The sequence below is a fragment of the Haliotis cracherodii genome, unplaced genomic scaffold, assembly GCF_022045235.1.
Source record: "Haliotis cracherodii isolate W230 unplaced genomic scaffold, xgHalCrac1.p SCAF_2, whole genome shotgun sequence".
In the NCBI taxonomy this organism is placed as follows: domain Eukaryota; kingdom Metazoa; phylum Mollusca; class Gastropoda; order Lepetellida; family Haliotidae; genus Haliotis; species Haliotis cracherodii.
In genome coordinates, this window is record NW_027266275.1 from 38728848 (window position 1) to 38753041 (window position 24194).

The window sequence follows — 24194 nt, forward strand, 5'->3', positions numbered from 1 at the left end:
TTAGAATTGGTCCCCCCAAGTCCTTGTGGGTAGAATTGGTCCCCCCAAGTCCTTGTGGGTAGAATTGGTCCCCAAAGGTCCTTGTTGGTATGATTTGTCCCCAAAAGTCCTTGCTTGTATGATTTGTCCCCAAAGGTCCTTGTTGGTATGATTTGTTCCCCAAAGTCCTTGCTGGTATGATTTGTCCCCTGAAAGTCCTTGCTGGTATGATTTGTACCCCAAAGTCCTTGCTGGTATGTATTGTCCCCCAAAGTCCTTGCTGGTATGATTTGTATCCCAAAGTCCTTGCTGGTATGTATTGTCCCCCAAAGTCCTTGCTGGTATGATTTGTCCCCCAAAATCCCTGCTGGTATGATTTTTCCCCAAAAGTCCTTGCTGGTATGTATTGTTCCCCCAAAGTCCTTGCTGGTATGATTTGTCCCCAAAAATCCTTGCTGGTATGATTTGTCCCCCAAAGTCCTTGCTGGTATGTATTGTTCCCCCAAAATCCTTGCTGGTATGTTTTGTACCCCAAAGTCCTTATTGGTATGATTTGTCCCCCAAAGTCCTTGCTGGTATCATTTGTCCCCAAAGGTCCTTGTTGGTATGATTTGTACCCCAAAGTCCTTGCTGGTATGTAGTGTCCCCCAAAGTCCTTGCTGGTATGATTTGTATCCCAAAATCCTTGCTGGTATGATTTGTCCCCAAAATCCTTGCTGCTGTGTGTTGACCCCAAAGTCCTTGCTGTTATGTTTTGTTCCCCAAAATCCTTGCTGGTAGAATTTATCCCCCAAAGTCCTTGCTGGTATGATTTGTCCCCAAAAATCCTTGCTGGTAGAATTTATCCCCCAAAGTCCTTGCTGGTATGATTTGTCCCCCAAAATCCTTGCTGGTATGTTTTGTCCCCAAAAATCCTTGCTGGTAGAATTTTTCCCCCAAAGTCCTTGCTAGAAGAGGTACCCAGCAATTCTATGTTTTGTGGACATGTTGCTGGGGACCTATTCTAACTCGGAAACCCCACGGGGAATATCATATCTTCAACATGTTAGATGAAATTGTAACTTGTAAAAAAAAAAAAATTTGGGGGGTATTTTTGTTTCTATGTGCAGCGCCATTAACCATTTTGTCTGATTTGAATGATTTGCAGACAGGCAAGATTGCAATGTGTAAAGCTGTTTTTTTTCTTTTTCTTTTAAAATTGTTTTCATTTAAGCTCTTTGCATTGATGAATACTCTTTTACTGATATTTGAAACTTTCACTGATAAATCCTAGTCATGCAAGCAAGCCATACAGAGTTGCTTCCCTTGTAACAGTCCCTGGCATACCGATGCCACACTCACACTTATGAGCCTGCGAGTCTAATTGATCCTGCGAATCTTCAGGCACTTATCCGCCTGTCTCCTTATGTTCTTTTCATGCCAGCCAAAGCTTGATTTAGGAGCCAAGAAACTTAATTAAGAATTATATATAAGACAATGTTGATCATGTATGTCAAGTAACAAAATATATTCCAGGATATTTTGAACCAGAAACCAAAAGGGTCGGAACTTAATTATAATTGAAACAATTTTAGTCATCAAACCAGTTTGTGTCATATTTCAAATTTGGTTGTGTTGGTGTTCAAAATCGTTGACATGGGATGCTAGTTTGGGCTTGAAGCCAACGCACTATGTCTGTGCCAAAACTTATGTGCCTACTGTCCGGAAATGGTCTTTTTCTGAAGATTTTAATGTATGCTCAATTTACCTTTTCCTAACTTTCAGCTACAAGAAAGTAGAGAAACTGCTCACAAGCCTCGGTCTCCCGCGAGATGATAAAGAGGCTCTGGAGTCACGTGACCTGTGGTTCCAGGCACTGACATTCCTCATGTTCTTCTCAACATTCCTCATCTCGCTGGTTCACGTGCGGTTCACGCAGAGTGTAATCGCTGTTGTCAGCTGGGCGCTCGGACTTGTCTTCAGATGGTAAGGAGATGTTCTCAAGCCAAATCTGGCACATGTTCATTCATTAAATATTTGCGGGAATGGGTGGCCCAGGAATCAAAGGTGCAGGAATTCACCATGCTGAGGTTTGTCCATCAGCCAGGAACCTAGGATTGTGGTTCAAATCCCATATTTGCCCTGATTGTGTTGCTTGGTTTCTTGGTACCAAACCCTGTGTTCATGGGTTTCACCAAAGTGCTAAACATCCGAGACATGCACCATTTTGGGCTTTCCTCTGACATTAAGCTGACAAACTGTGATAGGACTGATTACAGTTAAAAGCAGCATTTTACCCAACTAACTCACTCACTGAATATGCATTTGTGTAGATTTTTCATTTAATTACATACCAGTGGGAACATACAATTATTTTTTGAAGGGTTCCTGAGTTTATCCTGAATCTCAGTCTGTACGTGGAGGTTTGCGTGTGTGTCCTGGCGCTGGTGTCAGCCCTGACAGTGTGTGGATCTGTTTCAATACTTCTCTGCTACTTCCTCATGGTGGCAAAGGTCAGTATCTGGTACTAGTCATAGAACTCATGTCAACATTGTATACTTGTACACAAAACATTCAATACTGCTTTTCCTTTTTTGTGGATCTGGGATAGAATGTTTCCTGTGCCTCTTTAGAAATGGAATTATACATGTACTGGATGGTCAGTATGACTGAGATAAAGCCTTATCGTGATGGGTGACAGTATTATATGACAATATTACTTAGCGAGGGTATATACAGTAGTGTGATGTAGCCAGTAGATGGAGGGGTACGTAGACACGCACATAGTTACGTCACACTGTATACCCCAAAGGACTGGTTGACAATTTATCATACTGGCTTAGTTTTCACCCGTATACCTAACATGTCTCCATCTGGCTAGTATACTGTTTCACAGACATGGTGACAGCTTGCAGATGACGTAAATACATCAAGTTTTTAGCTGTTGCATGACAATCGGATATACTCACCTCGTTCGCCAAGCTACATTTTAAGATGAAATAATCAAATCACTGTACTCGCATTGTAAGAAGTTCGACATTTCCTAGTGGGACATGTGAAATTTCTACCTCATCTCTCAGCGTGGTTCATGGAGGAAAATCTCCCATTCAGGAAGCAATAAGAAACGAATATGTAAGATAAGATAGTGTATGTTTTCTACCAGGTGCTGTGGCTGTGCAACAGGTGGGCCTCCACCAGAGTGAGAGAGGATGAATCCAGGTTCAACTTCTTCTTTATACTGCTGATGATATATCTCTGGCTGCTAGTTCTCAATTCACCATCTCTAATTGTGTGGGCCAAGAATTTCAGGTGAGACACTACCAATTTTTGTTGTTACACAATAATAAGTATTGGATACTTTTATAGTTTATTTCAGATTTATAAAGCTGTAATTAAAGTAGGGTAGACAAGTGTCTAGATGGTTCACTTTACAAAAATCCTAATTTGGTGACATTATCGTTTATTCACAAATAATACCAATGTGCATTTTATAATGCGATAGATCCACACCCCAAAGGATTGGTCTGAGCACTACATTATTACCCCAATCAATGGATCAGTGTGCATTAGATTTTCATTCTTAGCTCTCAGGGAGTATTCAAACAAGCTGTTTGTGAAGCTCTAAAAGGTTCAGTCACATTACCATATCATCCTACCAGGTACCCATTCACTGATGGGTGAACAGAGGCACATTTCAAACAAAGTCACTTGCCTAAGGAGACCCCACTTGTACTACATGTACTTCAGTGTGGGGCAGGCCTGAAGCTGCTGAACACCGTCACCCATCCAACTACTCTCTACAACCAACGCTGCTTGACTTCTCCTAAATTATGACCTGTGCTCTACACACAGAAGATTATACTGCCACATGAAGCTGTCTCTAAGTGTTCAAAGAATGAACATCTTACTCACGCACTGAACAATGAATATTGATGGTTAATGGTTGTAATCTAAGCAACTCCGGAACTCTCTAGACTTTTCTTAACCTTTGTGTCATCTCTCTCCTCCCTCCAACTGTTCTTAGACCTGTTGCAGTGATATTCATATTGTTAAAAACTTCCCTTGTTTTTACTAATTATGATTATTATATGTGTTATATATATATATTGTTTTGTTTGCAGGTATAGTGTGGCACTGTCGACCGACCCCAGCAAGATAGTTGGAGTCATCACCAGTGTAGTATCTCTGCTGTATTTCATCAATGATAAAGTAGAATTTAACAAGTGAGTATCCTCAAGGATTGTTTTCTATCAGGAACCCATGCCATATTCACATTATTAAAACAAAATGGATTTTGATCATACCTCTCCTTGCTCATCTTGTCATTGTGTTTGTCCAATAGATGTCCCTTGTGGTGATTCAGGGTTAGAATTGTACCTCAGCAACCTATGCTGGCCGTAAGAGATGACTTGGATCGGGTGGTAAGGCTCGGTGACTTGGTTGATACCATGTGAGCATACCACTTATTGTACCATGATTTTTCTTCATATTTCCAGATCAAGCTGCACCATTGTGTCGTGGCTGCTGTACATGATGGTGTTTTCGTCGCTGCTCTATGCCATGGACTCAATCTATCGCCTCTCGTACGTCATCGCCGCCGCGCTCTGCGTCATCGCTGTCCCAAAACTGGAGGCCATGGCTGTTGCTGCTATGTTTCCACCAAAGACAAAAGATGAATGATCTCTTTTCTTTGACTACTGCCATCATATTCTCATCTATTTCCGCATATTTTGATATGTTTAGGATGATGTGAAGAACTGTTCATCACAGAGTGCTTGTGTTGCTTAAGATTGTGTTATCCAGGACAATACTACCATATATTAGATATTCAGACACATGTGTGATGCCATCTGTTTAGACCTACTTCAACTGTATGCACTCTGTGCATCAGTTTTTATGTAAGCGCTATATTTCTTTTGAAAACGAAAAATTGAAAAGAAATAAAAACATTTAATGAGGGTTAAAATCATGAGGGGCTGACCAGGTCAGGCCACAGATTTAAATTCATCATTATATTGATAATAATTTCAACATTGTCATTCATTTTTATCAAAACCCAGGGTATACAGGGTAGAATAGGTCTTCAGCAACCCATGCTTGTCGTAAAAGGCAACTATGCTTGTCGTAAGAGGCGACTAACAGGATCGGGTGGTCAGGCTCGCTGACTTGGTTGAATCTTGTCATCGTATCCCAATAATATGGATCGATGCTCATGACTCCAGACTCGATTATTCACAGGCCTACGTCATGTAGCTGGAATATTGATGAGAGTGGCATTAAACAACAAACATGCTGTTGTAACAGAATGGGTAATCCATTACAACAAACATTCCTTCCAGTGCCAGTACATATATATTTCTTGTTTTTGTATCTAATCCTGTTACAATGGATTTATTTTTTGTTCAACAGATCTTATCATTCACAGTATTTTAAATGCTATTTTAGAATAAAGCCGCATGTAACAATGATTGAGAGTTTGAATCAACATTTTCATTTCTACCTAGAAATTAAGACATTAAATTGTTTCTTTCTCTTTACTCATGGGATAAAAAAGGCCATATTACCTGTTTAAGGATCAGTTCAGACAGACAATTAAGGTTCTTGTTTGATTGAAAATGTATTTTTCTGAACTTAAATCATACAAAGAAATCCGGTGTGTTTTTAGTGGAAGTTCAAATCTACCCTGACAACATTTTTGGCTGTGACGCTTTTGGTTCTGACCAAGAAAGGGGAGCACAGAATAACAATTGTGTCTGTTCTTGATAAGCCAATCTCATGAGATTCATGTGGTAGTTTGGTGTGCATGCAGGCCTTGTTTATGTGGATTATGAAGTAATGTAGGAATGATGGAACTACTGCACCTGGACTGCCATGGGTTTGTACTATCGTCATTTCAGTTGTCAATGCCTTTTTTATCCCCGTTAAATCATGGAACAAACTTGTGTGTAGATGGATCCAGGTTAGCTACAGGGCTAGGTGACCTGCAGGACCAGGTGAGCTACAAACCCTTGGTGCTTACCTACAACGGTTGTGATCCTCAGTAACCTGTCACCAGTGTAAGGCTATTTGTTTGTAGGGGGCTTCCCCTCCTGTGATAAACGTGACAACTGGACATATTGTGTTACTTTGCCTTCAGTGCAGATCCTGTGCTACCTTTATGGTTTGTTGATCTTGAATTATATTCTTTCCTCACCTTGAATTTCATCAGCTGTGATGTAGGACAGTTGCTCACCAATGTTGTGTTTCTGAAGTTCCTGTGAGAGAAAGCAGTGCCGTTCAGAATATTTCCTGCTTTACAGTAGTGTCTGCCTTTCTTTTTATGGCTGCTCTCATGACTGGTGCAGAATATGTAGTAGATGTAGCTGCTGAGAACCTTGGTCTCTCCTACCTTCTGTTTCCACACATGCATGATAAATGCATGCTTTGGAATGAGGACAGCAGGTGAGTTGCTTGATGAGACTGTGCACTGACTGACAAGGCCTAGACTTCACCAGTTTCCTAAAGTACTGATGAATAACTAATTTCCAAACTTGCTTACATGCCACAGATGTATTTCCATACAGAGTTGATAACGGCCATTTCAGCTGGAATACACTAGACTTTGTCTTTGCAATGCAATTAAGACACTTCGCTTTGCACAGCACCATTTTTTGTTACTTGAAATTTATGTACTGGTATTTATTTGCTTCAAAGTACGGCCTCATAGATAATATAACCCTATATTTATAATGTAGTATAAGTAGGACATCTGACTGTCACTAGTGACTTACAAAAGGGTCTTAACTACCTCCACCCAAGCTTGTTCTTTAATTTTTCCTTCTTTCTGATTCCCCTTCTCTTTGATTTGCTGCACGGACGATCTTGAATTATGTAATATGGTCAGCAAATACAGTTCTTTCCTCCTTGGTGCAGTTGGGACCCTGTTTTGATTCAGTCATCGTGGAGATGTCAGCAGGCAACAACATGTAGTCACATCTTTCGTGTTTACACTTATCACTGATTTCAAACTATACAGCTCAACATTTGTTGAGGACTACACCTTTAACTATTTTGGTCCTAGCAAATGTTGAGTCGTATAAGTTTCTGTGGCAGGCAGATTGGGGGGGTGGGGGGGGGGGGATTCAAAGATAGTTTGGACAATATGTTATTAATGCTGGCAAACATGAAATACCAAGTGACTCATTAAAGTATTGTTTCTATAACAAACATGGAAGTCTTAGTGACTTAAATTTATTCAGGTTGATGAACACATGAACATCTAAACCACAAGCTGACACCTCAGTCAATTTACCAATAGGTGATCAGCAACCTCGAGCTCGGAGGTATTCTTGACCTCACACAAGCAGTATCTCATGTGAAAAGGTCAGTATTTCTTTCTAAGGAAATTCAAATGAAGATCATGATTGGATAAAGGGAAGGTCAACAAACTTGTGCTAGTTGGGGTATAGAATAGGTCCATACTACAGCCTTGTCTTCTAACTATGTAACTGTTACCAGGTTTGTGCAAAGATAACACAACTTGTATTTGTTTGGGACAGGACTGCACTTACTGTGATCGACCTGACATGTGCTCAGACTGAGCACATGATTGTGCATTTTTCCAAGGCAAGAGTGTCCACCAGCCTTTATCAAAGCCTAGACTCCATACTTGCCATTTCAAGCCTACTTTTCTTGACTTGATCGTTGCAGAACAAGTTGTAGAACATAAGTTATGTCCCTTGTGATGAAAACACGATATCCGATCAGATGTTATTATTTCGAATTGCCTCTCAAAGATGACAACCATAGCAGACAAGGATTTCATCCCTGACAGACAAACAAAATGACAGATTACCATAGTAAAGATACTTATTACTGCCCCATTTCACTTTTACAACAATAGAGACATACAGACTACACAGTAACAAACAACACGGCACATCTCAATAACATGGAACCAATAGTAGGGATTGTCTAAAAATAGCACCACGTTTCAGTCACTGCCATAAGCTTTCAAGTTGAAGTTTGCTCTCAAAGATATAAAAGTACTTGAGCAAGTTGATTGAAAACTTTGACCCACTTTGAAAATAATTTCAGGACAAATTTGACAGGCAATGTCTGTGGTCATAGCAGCGACCACATTTTCAGAACACCCATGTTGATTTTGTCCAATCTCACATTCAGCTATTTAAGATTTGTGTTGGTTGTACTGGCCAAAATTGCAGAGCAATCGTAACTTGGAACTCTTACTGAGAGTGATACTGCTCATGTTCATAACAGACAGCAACTGAAATTATAAACCAAGCACACTTTATATATTAGATAGGGGCGGTCGGGTAGCCTAGTGGTTAAAGCGGTCGCTCGTCACGCTGAAGACCCGGGTTGGATTCCCGACATGGGTACAATGTGTAAAGCCCATTTCTGATGTCCCCTGCCGTGATATTGCTTGAATATTGCTAAAAGCGGCGTAAAACCATACTCACTCACTTATCATGCTTATATTTCAAATAATCATATTGGTATGTGAGAATGTAACTTTGCATGATTTTGATTATTTTTTATACATTACTTATATAGTTATTTTAATATATTAAAGTTAATATTTAGTTATATGAAAAATGGGCAGAAACTTCTGTGTCAGTCATGCTTTGTATATATGAAATGATATTAACATCAATACTTGCATGGTATCTGACACAAGCAGCTGTGTCATTCATTCCTCTTCATTACACCCCAAACAGCATCTTGTGCACCTGTGCCACGACTCGCCTCAAAAAGTTCCAAACAGCTCTCTTGAACCTTATCTCATGTGGTTTCAAAGTTAGAAGATGGAAGTTGTCCTTTTGTCTGTATTGTGATAGGGCAATCACTAAAAAATTCAATGTTGTCCACAGTGGTATATTCCTGTCCTACTCTCCTGTAAAATTGGCCTCATGTGAGCCCAAATGGCTCCTGGTCCATGTTGTAAATTGTCTGAAACTTTGCAATATGTGTGAGAACAATGACCACAGTAAAATATCCCTGTTTGAAGGGAAAGCTGTTTCTTTGAGGCTCCAAAGTGCATTCCCTGTATTTCTTGGGATATCTTGGTCATGGAAGGAGGCATGCTCCTCGGTCCTTATAAGTTATGCTCCCCCGCTGCACGGTTGTAAAGAACACTGGCACAACTTGGATGGCTGAGTGTCTATGCATCTGGTTTTCTTTGAAAAACCCTTTAACAAATAAAGCACTTCTGAAGGTTGTGTTTCGGATGGTGTTCCGGAACACAATGATTAACCAAGTCTCTTTATTTGGTATAGTGGTGACCAGAGCATCCTGGTACTTCGCAGGCCATGCCCTCGTTGGGCCAAATGGCGTGTTCGGACTCCAAGAAGTCTGCCATCTCTTTCTAATTGGCCATCTGAAAGTAACAATCTGTGCCCTCCCAGATACCTCCCAGAATAACAAAGTGAAACGTGAAGGTTTCTCCCCCAAGACAGAATAAAACAAAATACCTAAACAACCAGTATGTACAAATTTATTTTAATTGATACCACCTTAATTCTTACAAAAACGTGGTCCCTGGATTTAATGGTCTTGCACTATGAACACTTGGGGGACTCCAAAAATCAACCCTTGACTTATTCTGTTCTACTTCTGGAGTGCTGACATGAACAGAACACCCACATGTCATGATGGTGTCTGGTACATAGTGACCAAACAACCGATAGTCCCTGCTCTGATGTGCAGGTGCATTGTAACCTGACCTTAAATGTGTATCCCTACCAGTCTGTCTACCCCTTACACCGACATTATTTCCAACTTGAGGTAGAGGTGAAAACAGTGTAGATATTGGATACATATTTTGCTGAGGTGGTTCAACTCACTTGTCAAGTTGATAAATGGTTCCTGCAGATTAACATCGGCACTACTAAAAAACTGATCATCAGTCTTGAAGAAAAATGGACCAATTTATTTTTCAGAAGCAGATTATTATTAGAATTAAGAAGATACCCTGATCCTGGTCTCAGCGCTAAATTTGGAATAGGTACCCTCTAATGACGCCCAGTGATAGTAGAACAAATAGATCTATGGTAAAGGTTAAGATGTGTACTGAAGATGGCTTTGTGTTGCATTCTCTGCTCCCTTGGCAGTATTTTTTTCCAATTATAGAATCAAAACACAAATGAATGAAGTTTATCCAAAGATCATTATGAAACACTAATAAGGGGAAAACCTTCATTTGTTAATTTAAATCAGCCTTGCATCATTCTTTCTTATACTTCAGTATAATCCTCCTGTCTAACGTAATTCCCATTATAAATGTCCTGAAACAAACCTATTCAATTGTAGCAGGTTAGGGTGGTGCACAACTCAAAAGGAAGACCAATGCCTGCTGGGGGTGAGTCGTGACCAAGAAGCCACAAATTGGTTTGCCAATATCAATATTCACCCTGTAACATAATGAACAACAAATAGGTAAAACATTCATGGAGTTATGGAGTGATTGCACGTATCACAGTTATTGATATAATGATTTAAATGCATTCACCACATTAATCATGGTGTTCTCCATATATTATATTCAGAACTTAGTTTTGACAAAGACACATAAATCATTAATTGCATCCCGTCACATGAACCTATGACAGATATCAAATGATTCATAATACACATCTCTGTGATACATATTACTTAAACTGCATCAATGCACTTATACCGGTATGTACAAGATGTAAATTATACATACATGCAGTTCACAAATATATAGCTTATACTAGGACATGAATACATTATAAATAGAATATCACAATATTAATCATGATGTGAAATATACCAATTGTATCCACACACATTGGTGGCATAAACATACATGAAATATAAACAATAAATGTTTCATATGCCTACTGAATGTGTGGCACTCAGGTGACAGTAGGCATAATCTACTGTAACTGTTTGTCACTGCAGACCCTTCTTATAAGTGATAACATACAGATGATAAAAATAAATATAAAATAATATACATAGTAATCGACTGCCGTATTAATTCATTCTAAACCTACTATAAAAAACATCTCAAATTGAATGGCATAGATAAACTTACATAAAAATACCCTTATCTAAGCCTAACCAGCGCAACATTACCTGTGCTGTAATAAACTTATAATTATACACAACGCACATGAGTTAAAATGATATTGATTCATTTCTCATGGCACAAACATTGCATGTACAATGATATTGAATATTAAACATGGCGGACAAAATGGTGGACACAAATACTAATGTCGCCTGTATCACAAAAAATATTATAGCACATTCACATAATATCAGAAAATCATCTTATAATCATTACTGTACTTATACTTGTTATGTTAGTTATTCCTTCAAAATCAGGACGGACGCAGGAGTGTGTTTGAGACACGTTTATTCGTGTGGGCTACATCATGACAACTGTTGTTGTCTCCCTTTGTGCATACCACTACATCTCCCCTTCCAGGAGAAAGCAACTTAACAATACTTTCAACTGTGCCTTGACAATGAAACATTATAATGCATATAAACAAAACAAATCAAGATTCACTCACACAACATTGTGAACACAGCTTTAGCATACCCAAGACCTCAGGGTTACAGAATAATAAATCTCTCGCCCATACACAATGAATACTGACTCACTTGTCAAACTTTAAATGAGAGAAAGTCTTAGTATCTATCTGGCTTTCTTGAGACTCTGCCAGATCGTGTTATGTAAACTGAGGAGTCATTTGTTTGTTTCAGACATGGATGAGGATTTGGTTCAGGTGAGTGTTCTTTTTCAGTCACATTCGGAACTTGCTTGGTAACAAGTTAATGTCACGTCTATTCCGCCTATAGGTTCCATCGTCAGTCTTTACGAGGTAAGACCGAGGACTTAGCTGTTTGAGCACAATACCTGTTTCTTTCCTGTCTGGTACCCATGCATTATCTCCCCTTTTCAAAACAGGAAGTGAGCGCACAGCATGGCGACGATTGAAGTTATATTCCTGCTTTTGCTGTTGATGTTTCTCAAAGTTTACAAACTTTTTTTTCACAGGTGGATGAACTTCAAGTTTCTTTTTCATGATTGGCAGTTTTGTGCGCAGTTTCCTTGACATCAGCAGTTCAGCTGGGCTATAACCACAACTGAGTGGGGTTGATCGGTAGCTGAGAAGAGCTGAGTACGGATCTTTTGCTGAATGTAACAGAGTCTTTATAGTGCGCACAGCGCGTTCAGCTTCTCCATTCCCAGATGCATGTCCAGGACTGCTGGTAACATGAGAGAAACCATAGTCTCGACTGAAGTTGTCAAACTCTGAAGCACTGTACTGAGGACCGTTGTCAGAAACTAGAGTCTCTGGCACACCATGTCTTGCAAAGATACTTTTAAGCGAGTTGATTACTTCTTTTGAAGTTGTACTTGACAGTCGGACAATTTCTATGAAACGGGAGTAATAGTCCACCACAAGAACATACTGGTTCTTTTTAAACTCAAAGAGATCAGAGGCAACTTTTTGCCAAGGTCTTTCAGGAGTTTCAGAAGTTATCAATGGTTCAGGGTGGTTGTCCATTTTCTTACAGCACACATGACACTTTGACACAAATTCAGCGATCTGTTTGCTTAAATTTGGCCACCAAACACATTGCTTTGCACGTTCACGAGTCTTTGTGATGCCTTGATGTCCATCATGAAGCTTTTCCAGGATAGTTGGCCTTAGTGATTCAGGAATCACAAGCCTTTCACCACAGAGCAAGAGATTATCTTGAATGGTAAGTTCAGCTTGATAAGGCCAATAGTGTTTAGCAATGCCTTTGATCATGTGTTTTTCAGGCCATCCTTCCAGACAATATCGAGTGATCTCCCTGCAGATGTCATCCTCTTTCTGATGAAGTCTGATTTCTTCCAGTCTCCGATCTGAAGCTGGAAAAGAGTGGAGAATGTGTTCAACATACACTTGTCCATCTGCTTCAAGAGTCTTGTCTGAACTAGATTGAGATGCTACTGGAGCTCGAGATAGAGCATCAGCTGTATAGAGATCACGACCAGGCACATGTTCGACGGTATAGGAGAACCTCATTAGTCTCATCCTGAATCTTTGGATCCTTGGAGGGAGTTGATCAAGATCCTTCAGACCTAGCAGAGGGACGAGAGGTTTATGATCTGTTTCGAGAAGAAAGTCTATACCAACAAGAAAGTCCTGAAATCGTTCACACGCCCAAGTCAGCGCCAACGCTTCTTTTTCTATCTGGGCATAGCGTGATTCGGTTTCAGAGAGGGACCTTGATGCATATATGACTGGTCTCCAGCCACTTGTGGTCTTCTGAGTGAGGACTGCACCAAGACCAAACGAAGATGCATCAGCTGTAACCTTGGTTGGTAAGTTCGGATTGAAGAGTGCTAGCACTGGACTGCTACTGAGGGCCTGCTTGATCCGAGAGAATGATTCTTGTTGAGGCTTATCCCATGTCCAGACAGATTTCTTGTTGAGAAGATCTCTGAGTGGCTTTGTCATATCAGCTAGATTGACGACAAACTTTCCAAGTTGATTGACCATTCCAAGAAAGCGCCTGACATCGCCTACATTCTTAGGTTCTGGCATGTCTTTGATTGCTGAGATTTTGTCCTCACTGACTTCGATTCCCTTGGCACTCACAGTTTGTCCTAGGAACTGGATCTGTGACTTTCCAAATTCACACTTATCCTGGTTGAGTGTGATGCCAGCTTCACGAAAAGCTGTCAGAGTGTTCTTTAAACATTTATCATGCTCCTCTCCAGAAGCACCATATATTATCACATCATCCATGATGCCAGCTGTTCCATCCAAACCATCAAGAGTTTTCGTCACTTGCTTCTGGTAGTATTCTGGAGCGGAAGTTATTCCGAATGGGAGTCTCTTATAGCAATATCTCCCGAAAGGAGTCATGAAGGTTGTCAACATTGCGGATCTCTCAGTCAGCTTCACTTGATGAAATCCTGAGTTAGCATCTATCTTCGAAAAGATCTTTGCACCAGCTAACTGACCTAGAGTGTGATCAACTGTGGGAAGCATGTGACGTTCCCGCTGCACAGACTGATTCAAACGACGTAAGTCCACACATATCCTGACATCCCCTCGAGGCTTAGGCACTACTACCATAGGAGCACACCAGTCTGTAGGCACATCGACTTTGGTGATGACACCCAATTCTTCCAATTTCTGCAGACTTTCCTTGACCTTAGGGAGAACTGGAATTGGAACACGCCTTGGTGTGGTGACTGCGTAAGGTATGGCACCTTCACGTAGTTTGATGTTGTACTCGCCCTTCATTTCACCTAGACCTCGGAAGAGTTCTGGGAACTGAGACTTCACCTCTTCAGTTGTGATACTCCTACAAAACTTCACTAGACCCAGCTGTTCACTTGCATTGCAGCTGAGAAGTGAGTGTGTCTTTCCACAGAGAACATACACCTTGTCCTCTAAGGTGTTATCTCTCCACTCGAGCTTGACACTGAAGTAACCAAGAACGTAGAGTTCGCTCTGAATTCCATGAAGGATCCTCTTGGTTTGTATAAGAGGTTTGTCGGGGAAGTACTTGTTATATAGTTGTTCAAATACAACGTTCACGTCAGCACCTGTGTCCACTTTGACTGTGACCTTTGTTTTGTCCATGAGTATATCGACAAAGTGGTTTTCTCTTCGGTTTGAACTGGTACCATCAACCGAACCCAAGAACAGTAATTCTTGACTTGATGCATCACTTGAGTAGGTGACGTCATCATCTACAGTTCTGACGTAACTATGAGACCTGCACACTGATGAGTAGTGTCCACGCTTCTTGCACTAATTGCAGATAGCATTCCTAGCTGGACAGGCTCTTCTATCATGTGCGTCTTTGCCACAATACGAACAGTTGTCGTTTCGTCGCCTATCATTCCAGTTAGGAGCCTGGCGAGCATGACTAGGAGGTTGACGAGAGGGCTTAACTCTACCTGTGGCCTTTGACTTGTGACCTTGAGAATAGCCTGTAGTCTTCTTCTTGAGAAAGCCAACAGCAGCAGGAGTTTCTTCTTGTAGAGATTTAGCATGTAGCTCACTCATTTCAGCAGTTCGACAAATATCAAGGGCTTTCTCCAGCGTTAGATCATGTTCTCTAAGAAGTCTAGATCGAACTTCATCACTTAAAATCCCTAGCACAATCCGGTCTTTAACAAGTGAATCACGTAACTGACCAAATTCACAAGTTGCACTTTTGTTTCTAATATCAGTGTAGAACGTATCAAATTTCTCTCCTGGTGCCTGGTTTCGACTTCCAAACACAAATCTTTCATATGTAATGTTCTTTCTTGGATTACAATAATCCGTGAATTTCTGCAGAAGAACTCCGACTGATTCATGATCTGTCTCGTTTTCAAATTCAAAAGTATTATACACTTGTCTGGCTTCTTTTCCAATAACATGTAGAAATGTATTAGCTTGAATTTTCTCAGGTTTCTTATCCAATCCGCTGGCAATTGAATAAATTTCAAATTCTTGTTTAAATGTTCTGAAGTTTTCAGCAATATTTCCTGTCAATTCAAGTTCACAAGGTGGTTTCAAATTATTCATTATAACTCAAAACAGCATAAGTTAACAGTCTATAAAATATGCCTGGTGAGAGAGCACTTCAAAGAGACCGCCAGACGACGAGCGAGACAAGTATAAAACAATGTTGGAAGTCTAGCGAGGAAAGCGTGCAAAACGTGAGCCAGTGAAGCCTTGCGCCAGGACGATGACTGCATGCGAGAGAGGCGATCCACATAAGGCAAACTCCAGGACGATTGTTCACGTAGTATTATGTACTGTAAAATACTTGCGTGTGCTGAAGGACGATGATTGGCAAGCCACTTGAAATATTGAAACAGTTCGTTTTGAGTTCAAAATAAAGTTTTTGACATAGAACTTTCGAGTACCTTTTTGGTATGATGTCCGTTAGTTCCTGTTTTGACACTATCCCACTTCTGACACCATGTTATGTTAGTTATTCCTTCAAAATCAGGACGGACGCAGGAGTGTGTTTGAGACACATTTATTCGTGTGGGCTACATCATGACAACTGTTGTTGTCTCCCTTTGTGCATACCACTACAATACTAATGACTTAAAATACATTCATACACTCAAATCACACAATTATAACCTACCGGTACACTGTTAAATGTTAAACATGCTATACTAAAACAAGTATTACATCCTACATAATGTTTGTGGTGAAAACGATATCTCGGGTTCACAAACCTTGTTATATACTAACTTACAAGGGCTGTCAGACCCAGTATATTGGTCTATACTGCATTGAGTTAGAAACTTGACTTGGTTCACTTACAATGATGACTGACAACACACTCAAAAGGAGGGGGCCTCCCGCAGTCAGCCATGGGGCGACCAACCGGAACCTTTCCGAATGCCTTTAGAAACCTACAATCACTACATCCCTCCCTGTTTACTAAGCCCCCCTAACCCTGAAGGGGCTTCCTCTCACCTTAGACATATCCCGACAGATCCATTGCCTGGAACCCACCATTTTCCAATGTGTTTTCTTGGGTCTCCTCCATCTGGGAGGGCAACCAACTATACATCAGTTGCAACCGGGACCGCCAGAGCCACGGCGGTCAAGGGTTTCGGGGCTGTTCCCTGGCCGGCCTCAACACACATAGACATGTTGGGCAACAGCTCATGGTACCCAATTCCGGCAATGGCTGCAACAAGGGCTGCTACCCCCCCCAGTCATTGCAGGGGTGTTGATTTGTCCACACTCGGAGTGCATATATGGGGAGTCTGTCTCCAATAGTAATCGCCCCATGGGAACTGCTAGGAGTCCTTGCACTTGCCTTTGGTCGAAATTTTCTGTAAACCCGAAGAAGGTGTTGGGGTAGTGTTGGAGCCACTCTTGAACTGTGTCCTGAGTTCCCATAAAGCAGTGAACATGCAGGGGTTAATCTGATGGCACGCGTTCCCTCAATATGGCAATATGGTGGAGCACTATCACCTTGTCCCTTGCCGTAATGGCGAGATCCTCCCTCAGAACCTCCTCTTGCTTACTCCATCCGGCAGGACTTGTTGACCTATCCAGTCCAATTTCCCTAATCGCTACTCATGGCTGGCTGCACAAGCATACTAATTGTCGGAATCTAGCATCACTTAACTGGTTGACCTTCTTGGGATTGACTCCCACTGCCACCTTCCACTTCCCCAGGCTCCCACTTCCGGATATGTCTCGGGGTTGCAATATACTTCCACTGCCCCGACAACGCTGACTCTGTGCTGAGGAACCGGCTGTGGACCCTCCGCTAACAGGTGCTCGGTTTGAGAAGTAGTGAGTTCATTCATCAGCAACGCCAGCATTCTCCAATATATCAAACAGGCCGGTGAATTTATAGGATGGAGGCTGAGGCAGTGAGGATGTGACCACCCTTCCCTTCTGATCAACTCCCTCATCCCAGCACACGCCAGTTGGGCAAATTCACTCTGTGGTGAGATCGTGATTGACGTAGTCCAACAGCTGGAAAACAGTCCCCTCGGATATTCTTCTTTTCACTGCCGGGCTGGCCGGGACTTCCATGACTTCAAACTCTTTTTCACCTGGGCCCTGCTTCCGTGACAGGTCTTGGCCGGGACAACCATGGTGAAGTGAGTCTTTCTACTAGGGGGTCTTCGGTCACCAGTTCTTGCTACACTTCAGCTGGGACCTCATCAGGTAAAGGGGCTCGTTCACCTGCCTGCGACCCTCACAAATTTCTTCTGAACATTTCCTCCTGTTCACGCCAGCCCACATCTCATATGATCTCCTCCATGTCAGGGAGCACATTATCATCCTCTGACTGTGGTGGTGCATCCATCCCCGGCGGACACTTGTTGAGGAAGGTCCACTGTCTTTCTTCAGTACACCACAATCTGCCTGCACGACAGACTGTGGCGCTTCAGACAGCCTTTCAGTGGGTACCTGGGTCTGTGTTCTGGTGTTGACACGGACTGTTGCCCAATCCGCCTGCACGATGGACCAGGACCTGTTTGTTTTCGTTGAAGACTGTCTGTGCCTTCTATCTTCCCTCAGACCCAACCATGTTGGCCCCTACTGGCTCTGACTATGGTACAAGCTCCTCCTAGGACTGGCACTCCTGTGGCGGGCAGTACTTCGGCTTGAAGATCTCCTACAGCTGCTGAGCTGACTTACAAAGTGCTTGTGTTAGTATAGAAGATAAAACTGACCAACCTGAGAGCAAAGAATAGCTTGCCCTCTTAAGGCAAGACAAAAGATTACCCTGTAACCTCACCATAAACAATAGAACTGGCCAGCCCAAGTGCAGCTTGGAGCAATCTGGCTAGAAACTGGTAACTACACTGTCTAAAACCAATACCATATATATATGCAAATAAACTATGAAAAAAAATGACACTGCCACACAATTATTACTCCCTTTCTCCCCCACCCGCAATTATCAATCGCATCTAACAACTATTATAGATAATAAAAATAATAATGAAAAGTGTTGATTCAAGGCACATGACAGACTAAAACTTTGCCAGATGTTGGAAACTGATGACTGACGATTCCCTGCCCAAATTTGCAATGTTTAGATAATTTCTTCAGCTTGGCAAAATAGTGTTCATCCTCGTCAGCAATGTAGTGTCTTGGGGTTTGACTTTTGTCTATTTTGGGTTGTTGGTCCATCACTAAAGAAGTGTATACTGTCAACTGAAGAATGTTTCTTCTTGATGTTTGTCTGGCACTGGTCCATGGTCAAGGGAATCTGAGACAGTGCTGAAGCAAAGTTGTTCCTCCACTGTTTGATAGTTACCTGCGTGAAGGGGTTGTCTTGGGTTGGGATGTAGCAAGATGCATGCTCTGGATCTCAGTTGCACACTTCCCTACATTGTTTTCAGCATAATCCATATGAATGATACATCCACTGGATTTTTGGTTTCTTTTCAGTTCTTTTTAATATTGAAGCTGATTTACCATGTTGAAGGAGTGCAGAGATCCATCAATTCTCCAGTCATTTGTTTCTTAACAGTTACAGTAATTCTCTTCGTCTGGCCATTTTTTAGATCCCGGTCTTCCAGAACAGATTTCCATTGGGTCCAAATGATCTTGTTTTCACCCTTTATTTTGATTTCAACAGGCTTCTTCCATTCAAGACATTCACCATTGTTTATTGTCTGTTGAGCACGCCACAAGTTTTACTAGGGTGTCCAGGTTAGAGGACAACAGCAAACCTTCTCTGTGCAAAGATTCAGCAAGATATTGCATGTTGTCACATGTCTTGCATAGACATGTACCCCTGTCTGCCTCACTTGGCACCACTATCCAAAAAGGCCCTCAATCTGCAGAATGTTGAATAACTTAAGCAGTCAGTACTGTTTTCAGCCAGGATTTTTCAATGGATGTGTGCTAATATGCTGCACAGCAAATGTTTCCGTTTGTTTTCAATCCTTTCCATATCAGCCTTCTCTTTTGACCTGTGGTCAACCAAGAGTTATCATCTCTTTAAAATACTTCGATTTTTTCAGATGAGAATCCTTTCTTGAAACCTTGGCCATGTCAGTGCAGTCATGAAGGTCCAGAATTTGCCACAGTCTATTGTCTTGAACGAGGCATGTTCTCCGTTCTTGAATATCAGATAATGTTTTAGAAGCTGGCAGTTATTGGATATTTTCAGACAAGTAATCCGTCTGTACTCAGCAAGACTACAAGTCGGGCCGTAGAAAGCCTTGAATCATCCTCATGTCAATATTATATAGGTTGAGCCAGTCTTTCAAGAATCTGTCACTTCACGACGCTTCTCAATTGATGTACCCTGTCCCAGTGTTTACACAACTAAGGGAGGTAACTCTAATTTACAAAGGCAGATAACTCTCAGATACTCTAACTGCGGTAGATCACTACCAAATTTCGAGATTTTATGAATGCCTCATTCATTATGCTGCTATTTACAATAATCTGTTGCTACATAACACAGTAAATATTGTAAAGTAATGTAGATGTGTCTTGATTATTTCTCTATTGATGTGCACTAATTCCAATGATTTCAGTTAAGATGTCAGTAGCCAGAGATCCAGATGTTTCTTGAGACACTTGGACAAAAGTGATTTTTGCCACGTTATTATGAATGGAGTTTTTTGTGTGCTCCACTTCTGTGTGTACTAAGGTACCAAATTATCAGTTTTTATCTTGTTAGAATTTATACAAAATGACACAAACTCTCCAAACGTTGTGCCACCAGTTGTCATCTGGAAGATGAGGGACTGCATCTGAATACTTCATTCTTTCCACATACATTAACTTGAAACATGGCAAGATCCGACACTGATATGTAAAGAATTCCGCAGACAAAACCTTCATTGCTTCTTCCGGTGATCATGTTCCCCATAGTAACGTTATGACATGGCTAAGATGTGTGGCTTGTAGTGACTTCTGAGACACTTGGACATGTTGGTATGAATAATTAAAATTAAAGTTGACATAATCTACTTGTCACTAAGATCCAGATTGTTACCTATCAAGTTGTGGCTGTGTGTTCTGTCAGTGTTTGAGAGAGACTGGCACTGAATTCTCATGAGGGTTCTTGGCTCCAAGCTTTCTGATTGTCTTCTGCTCTTGTCATCATCCAAGCTGTGTCTCCCAGCTGCTGATGATCAGCAATATGCTATGTTAATTCATGTTCTTTAAAATCTGAATTTCACCATGTACCACATCTAGCTCTCCTATAATCTAACTCATGCTTACAGTATAATTGTCATCCTTGATATTTATTGAGCCCATGTAACAATATGAGTCAAGTGTCACATTGTAGACAGTAAATGCTCCATTTTTAAATGATTTTTCTGAACAGAATTGTTTAACTTTTTTAGGTTCAGAATCACCCTGGAAGATCCTTTAGGTTTAGGTACCAAAAACACTGTACTGATAAAGTCTTCAAACAAGGCTTGGCAACTACCAACACTCCCTTCTGAACCATATTTTGTACTTAGCTATATAAGTAGTGACTTTCTTGTTTGTCCAGTTTTGTTTCACAGAGATGGCACTGAAAGGTTGTTCACAAAAATTTAATCTTGTAGATTTGAATTGACTGTAAAATATGCTTATTACTTGTCAGTGCCTGCCATTTACTGGAGATAAAATTCAGCCTACCAGCAATATAATCAAGATTTGCAGTGTTAGGCATGTTAGAAGCCTTAGTGCTCACCTCTTCACTGTTTAGTACTTGAAATGCCTCTTCCCTTGAGATTGCCCTCTGGCATTGTTGTAGAACTGCGGCCGAGGAGACTGCAGGTTGACGCATAAAAACCAACCTCCACAGCCTCGAGGTCTGTAGTTGCCTCCGGACATTCTCAGTGGGTTGAACTGGTAATTTGGGGCCAAGTGGCTTGCCCTGCCAATCACCTTGTTTGTCTTTAAAAATCTTAAATCTGCCCTGCTACCTTTTCTCCAAACAGATCCTCTGTCAATGGTGTCTTGTGAGCACACAAAGCTTTATACTCTGGCTTCAAGTCAAATCTGATAGCATTCCAATGTTGCATGCAAAGTTCAGAATTTGCTGCCGCTAACAGCAATTCCATCTGCCAGATTTGCTACAATATCAGGGATATGAATGTCTTTCATGTCCTTAGCAATGTGATCAAGGCCCTTCCCATTATTGTCTTGCACCTTTTGGGCCTTTACATCCTGGGATCTACTGGCTAGCTCCATGATTCTCGTTCACTTTGGGCACACTTCGTGAGTTGAGTAACTGTTATAAGGTCTGTCATGTTTATCTACATTTTCTTGTCTAATCTCGTAGATATGAGTCCCGTAATCAGGTCTGCCACATTTTACGACAAATACAAGGCACCTGAAAGTTGGCCTTTATGCTCGCATATTTGGGTGTCTCAACAATAACTATTTCAGGCGTTTCTTTTCTGGGACTTTCTGTAACATTTGACATCTGTAATCAATCGTAAGTCTTCAATACTGAAGATTCTGTAGTCTTCTTCTGCACAACTTTTTGTAGGTGTTCATCAAGAACTTCCTTGCTTTTGTCCTCTATTGACGAGTCTGTGAAAACAACATGCCCAGATAAAAATGAAGGATATTTTTTCTGCCTATTCATTAAACAAAGATTCCCTAACAAGAGGCACAATATCCAGATAAATTCTTGGGTGTAAACAGAGACACTTACAAGCTCTGGAAATTATCCAATTCCTTTCTTCCCGAGAGGAATTGCATAGAAGTCACTTTAGTGTTATAATGAATCAATGAACCATCATAGGACATCAGTGTCATAGGACATCAGGACCTTGTGGTCTTATTATGAAATTAGTATGAGATATTTAATACAATTTACTGCCATTATTCATTTTTATTCTTTGCACAACCACTCACACACACAGTGGTGGATCATACTCTTCTATCTCAGACTCTCAAACATTGATCCCTATTTCACTTACCCAAAGAATCATCCGTCTCTTCATCTGTAGCAGATGGTGGGGCAGGTGAAGCAGGCTGCATACTATTTCTATGTCGGGAACATGTGTGCGAAACTTGGTGAAAATTGTCTTCAGTCTAGTTCTCTTGTCTCTGAATCTTGACTAGGGGGCACGGGTGGCCCAGTCGTCTAAGGCGCCGCGTTTCGCTGTGCAGAGTTGCGTCCCTTGGGCACGCCAGAAAACCTATGATTGTGAGTTCGAATCCCGGTTCGGCCCGATAATGTTTCTAGGTTTGGCAGCACCATACCCTACTCGTGGGTTTCACTGAAATGGTAAACGTCTGAGACCTGCATCACTTCGGGCTTTCCTCCCACATTAAGCTGACACGCCGTGATATGACTGGAATACTGTTAAAATTGGCGTTAAATCCAACTCACTCACTCACTGAATCTTGACTCCCACGCTCTAACTCTGTCTCTGCAGTGGTTGACTTCAAAGAATCCTTATCTTTGGATGACTTGAGAGGGTTAGTATCTATGGTTGCTTTCGATTCAGTCTTGTTTCCTTTGGAAGAGGAATATTTTCTTTCACCAAAAATATACAGTCTGATCGCACCGAATCACTGTCTTCCGTCCCAGTACATATGTCTGCAGATGAAACGCAGCCACCCTGCTACCAGAATTCACAGTACTTGAGATGCTTCTAAGACCTTGATCGCAGTGCTTTCTGTAGTGTATTTGTAAGACTGTACATCATGCTCAGGTACTTGTACGACCCGCACCTAGACTGGGAGGAACATCAAGCAACAAGACGTCTGAATTGAAGGATGATTTATTCGTAACTGACCACAGGTACATAGTCATGACATCACTCCCGATGCTGTTGTATGTGCTGTATGACATAGTAGCGCACAACAAGACACACAAATTCAAATTACAGCTGATGTAGAAATGTATTGAAATGAAACTCCTGATGGCGTTTCTGACCTCCATTATCTCCATTGTGATGTTAATTGACAGGAATCTCTTCACAGAACTATAGTTTTTCCTTTTGTTGTTCAGGGAAGGTTTGATTTTAGTTCACCCCACTGAAAGTCAATTGAGCTCATGTCATGGCCTGCTTGTCTGTCATCCACTGTCGACATCATCTGCAGACATCTCAGAAATTACTAGGTCAATAAATCTGTATAATAAACTCAGCAGGCTTATGTAGTCCAGTAGACCGCCTCAGTGGTCTTGTGGTAGAGTGTCCACCCGGAGAGCAAAATGTCCAGGGTTCGATCCCCTGCCACATCATTCCAAAAAACGTTCAAAACATTAAGCCCCATCTTCACCTAACCTATATAGTCAAATAGAAACTGTTGATAACCCAGACATTTAGTATTGAAAGCAGCTATGTATGTTGGTATGACAGCACATACTGATAGCTAGTTGGTCAACTTATTCACATGATCTTAAAAAAGAATTCCCAAGGGTTGATTTTAGTTTGGTATTTTTCAAGCATTTTGTTAACATATTTTTACACCAACATGGTTGTTGTACAAAATGTCTGGGTTGAATTATTTTTTTCAAGTCAGATTCTACTGGTCTGTATAAACACCAGTGATAACAAGTGAAATTGTTCAAGAGGCTCAAATCCAATTTTCAATATGGCTGCAAGTTCAGCCATATTGGCATGATATTAATAATAATGCCAGAATCCTATGATCTCAAGTTTGAATCCTAGATTCACCTAATTTACGATTTTTGGTTTGTCACCACTACACCAATGCTCGTGGGTTTCACCAAAGTGCTAAATGTCTTGGACCTGCATCACCTCAAGTTTTCCTATCTTATTA

At 41.2% G+C, this 24194-nt stretch overlaps 1 protein-coding gene across 1 annotated transcript in view; it reads left to right on the forward strand.

Moving 5' to 3' along the window:
* LOC139468073 (GPI inositol-deacylase-like) overlaps nt 1-5751 on the forward strand; it is an 83035-nt gene extending 77284 nt beyond the window's left edge. Inside the window, exons 23-27 of the mRNA XM_071249780.1 lie at nt 1744-1944; nt 2342-2471; nt 3122-3267; nt 4080-4181; nt 4455-5751. Coding sequence (XP_071105881.1) covers nt 1744-1944; nt 2342-2471; nt 3122-3267; nt 4080-4181; nt 4455-4638 — 763 coding nt within the window. The 3' untranslated portion in view covers nt 4639-5751. The remainder of the gene's footprint in view (nt 1-1743; nt 1945-2341; nt 2472-3121; nt 3268-4079; nt 4182-4454) is intronic.
* The last annotated feature ends 18443 nt before the right edge of the window (nt 5752-24194 follow it).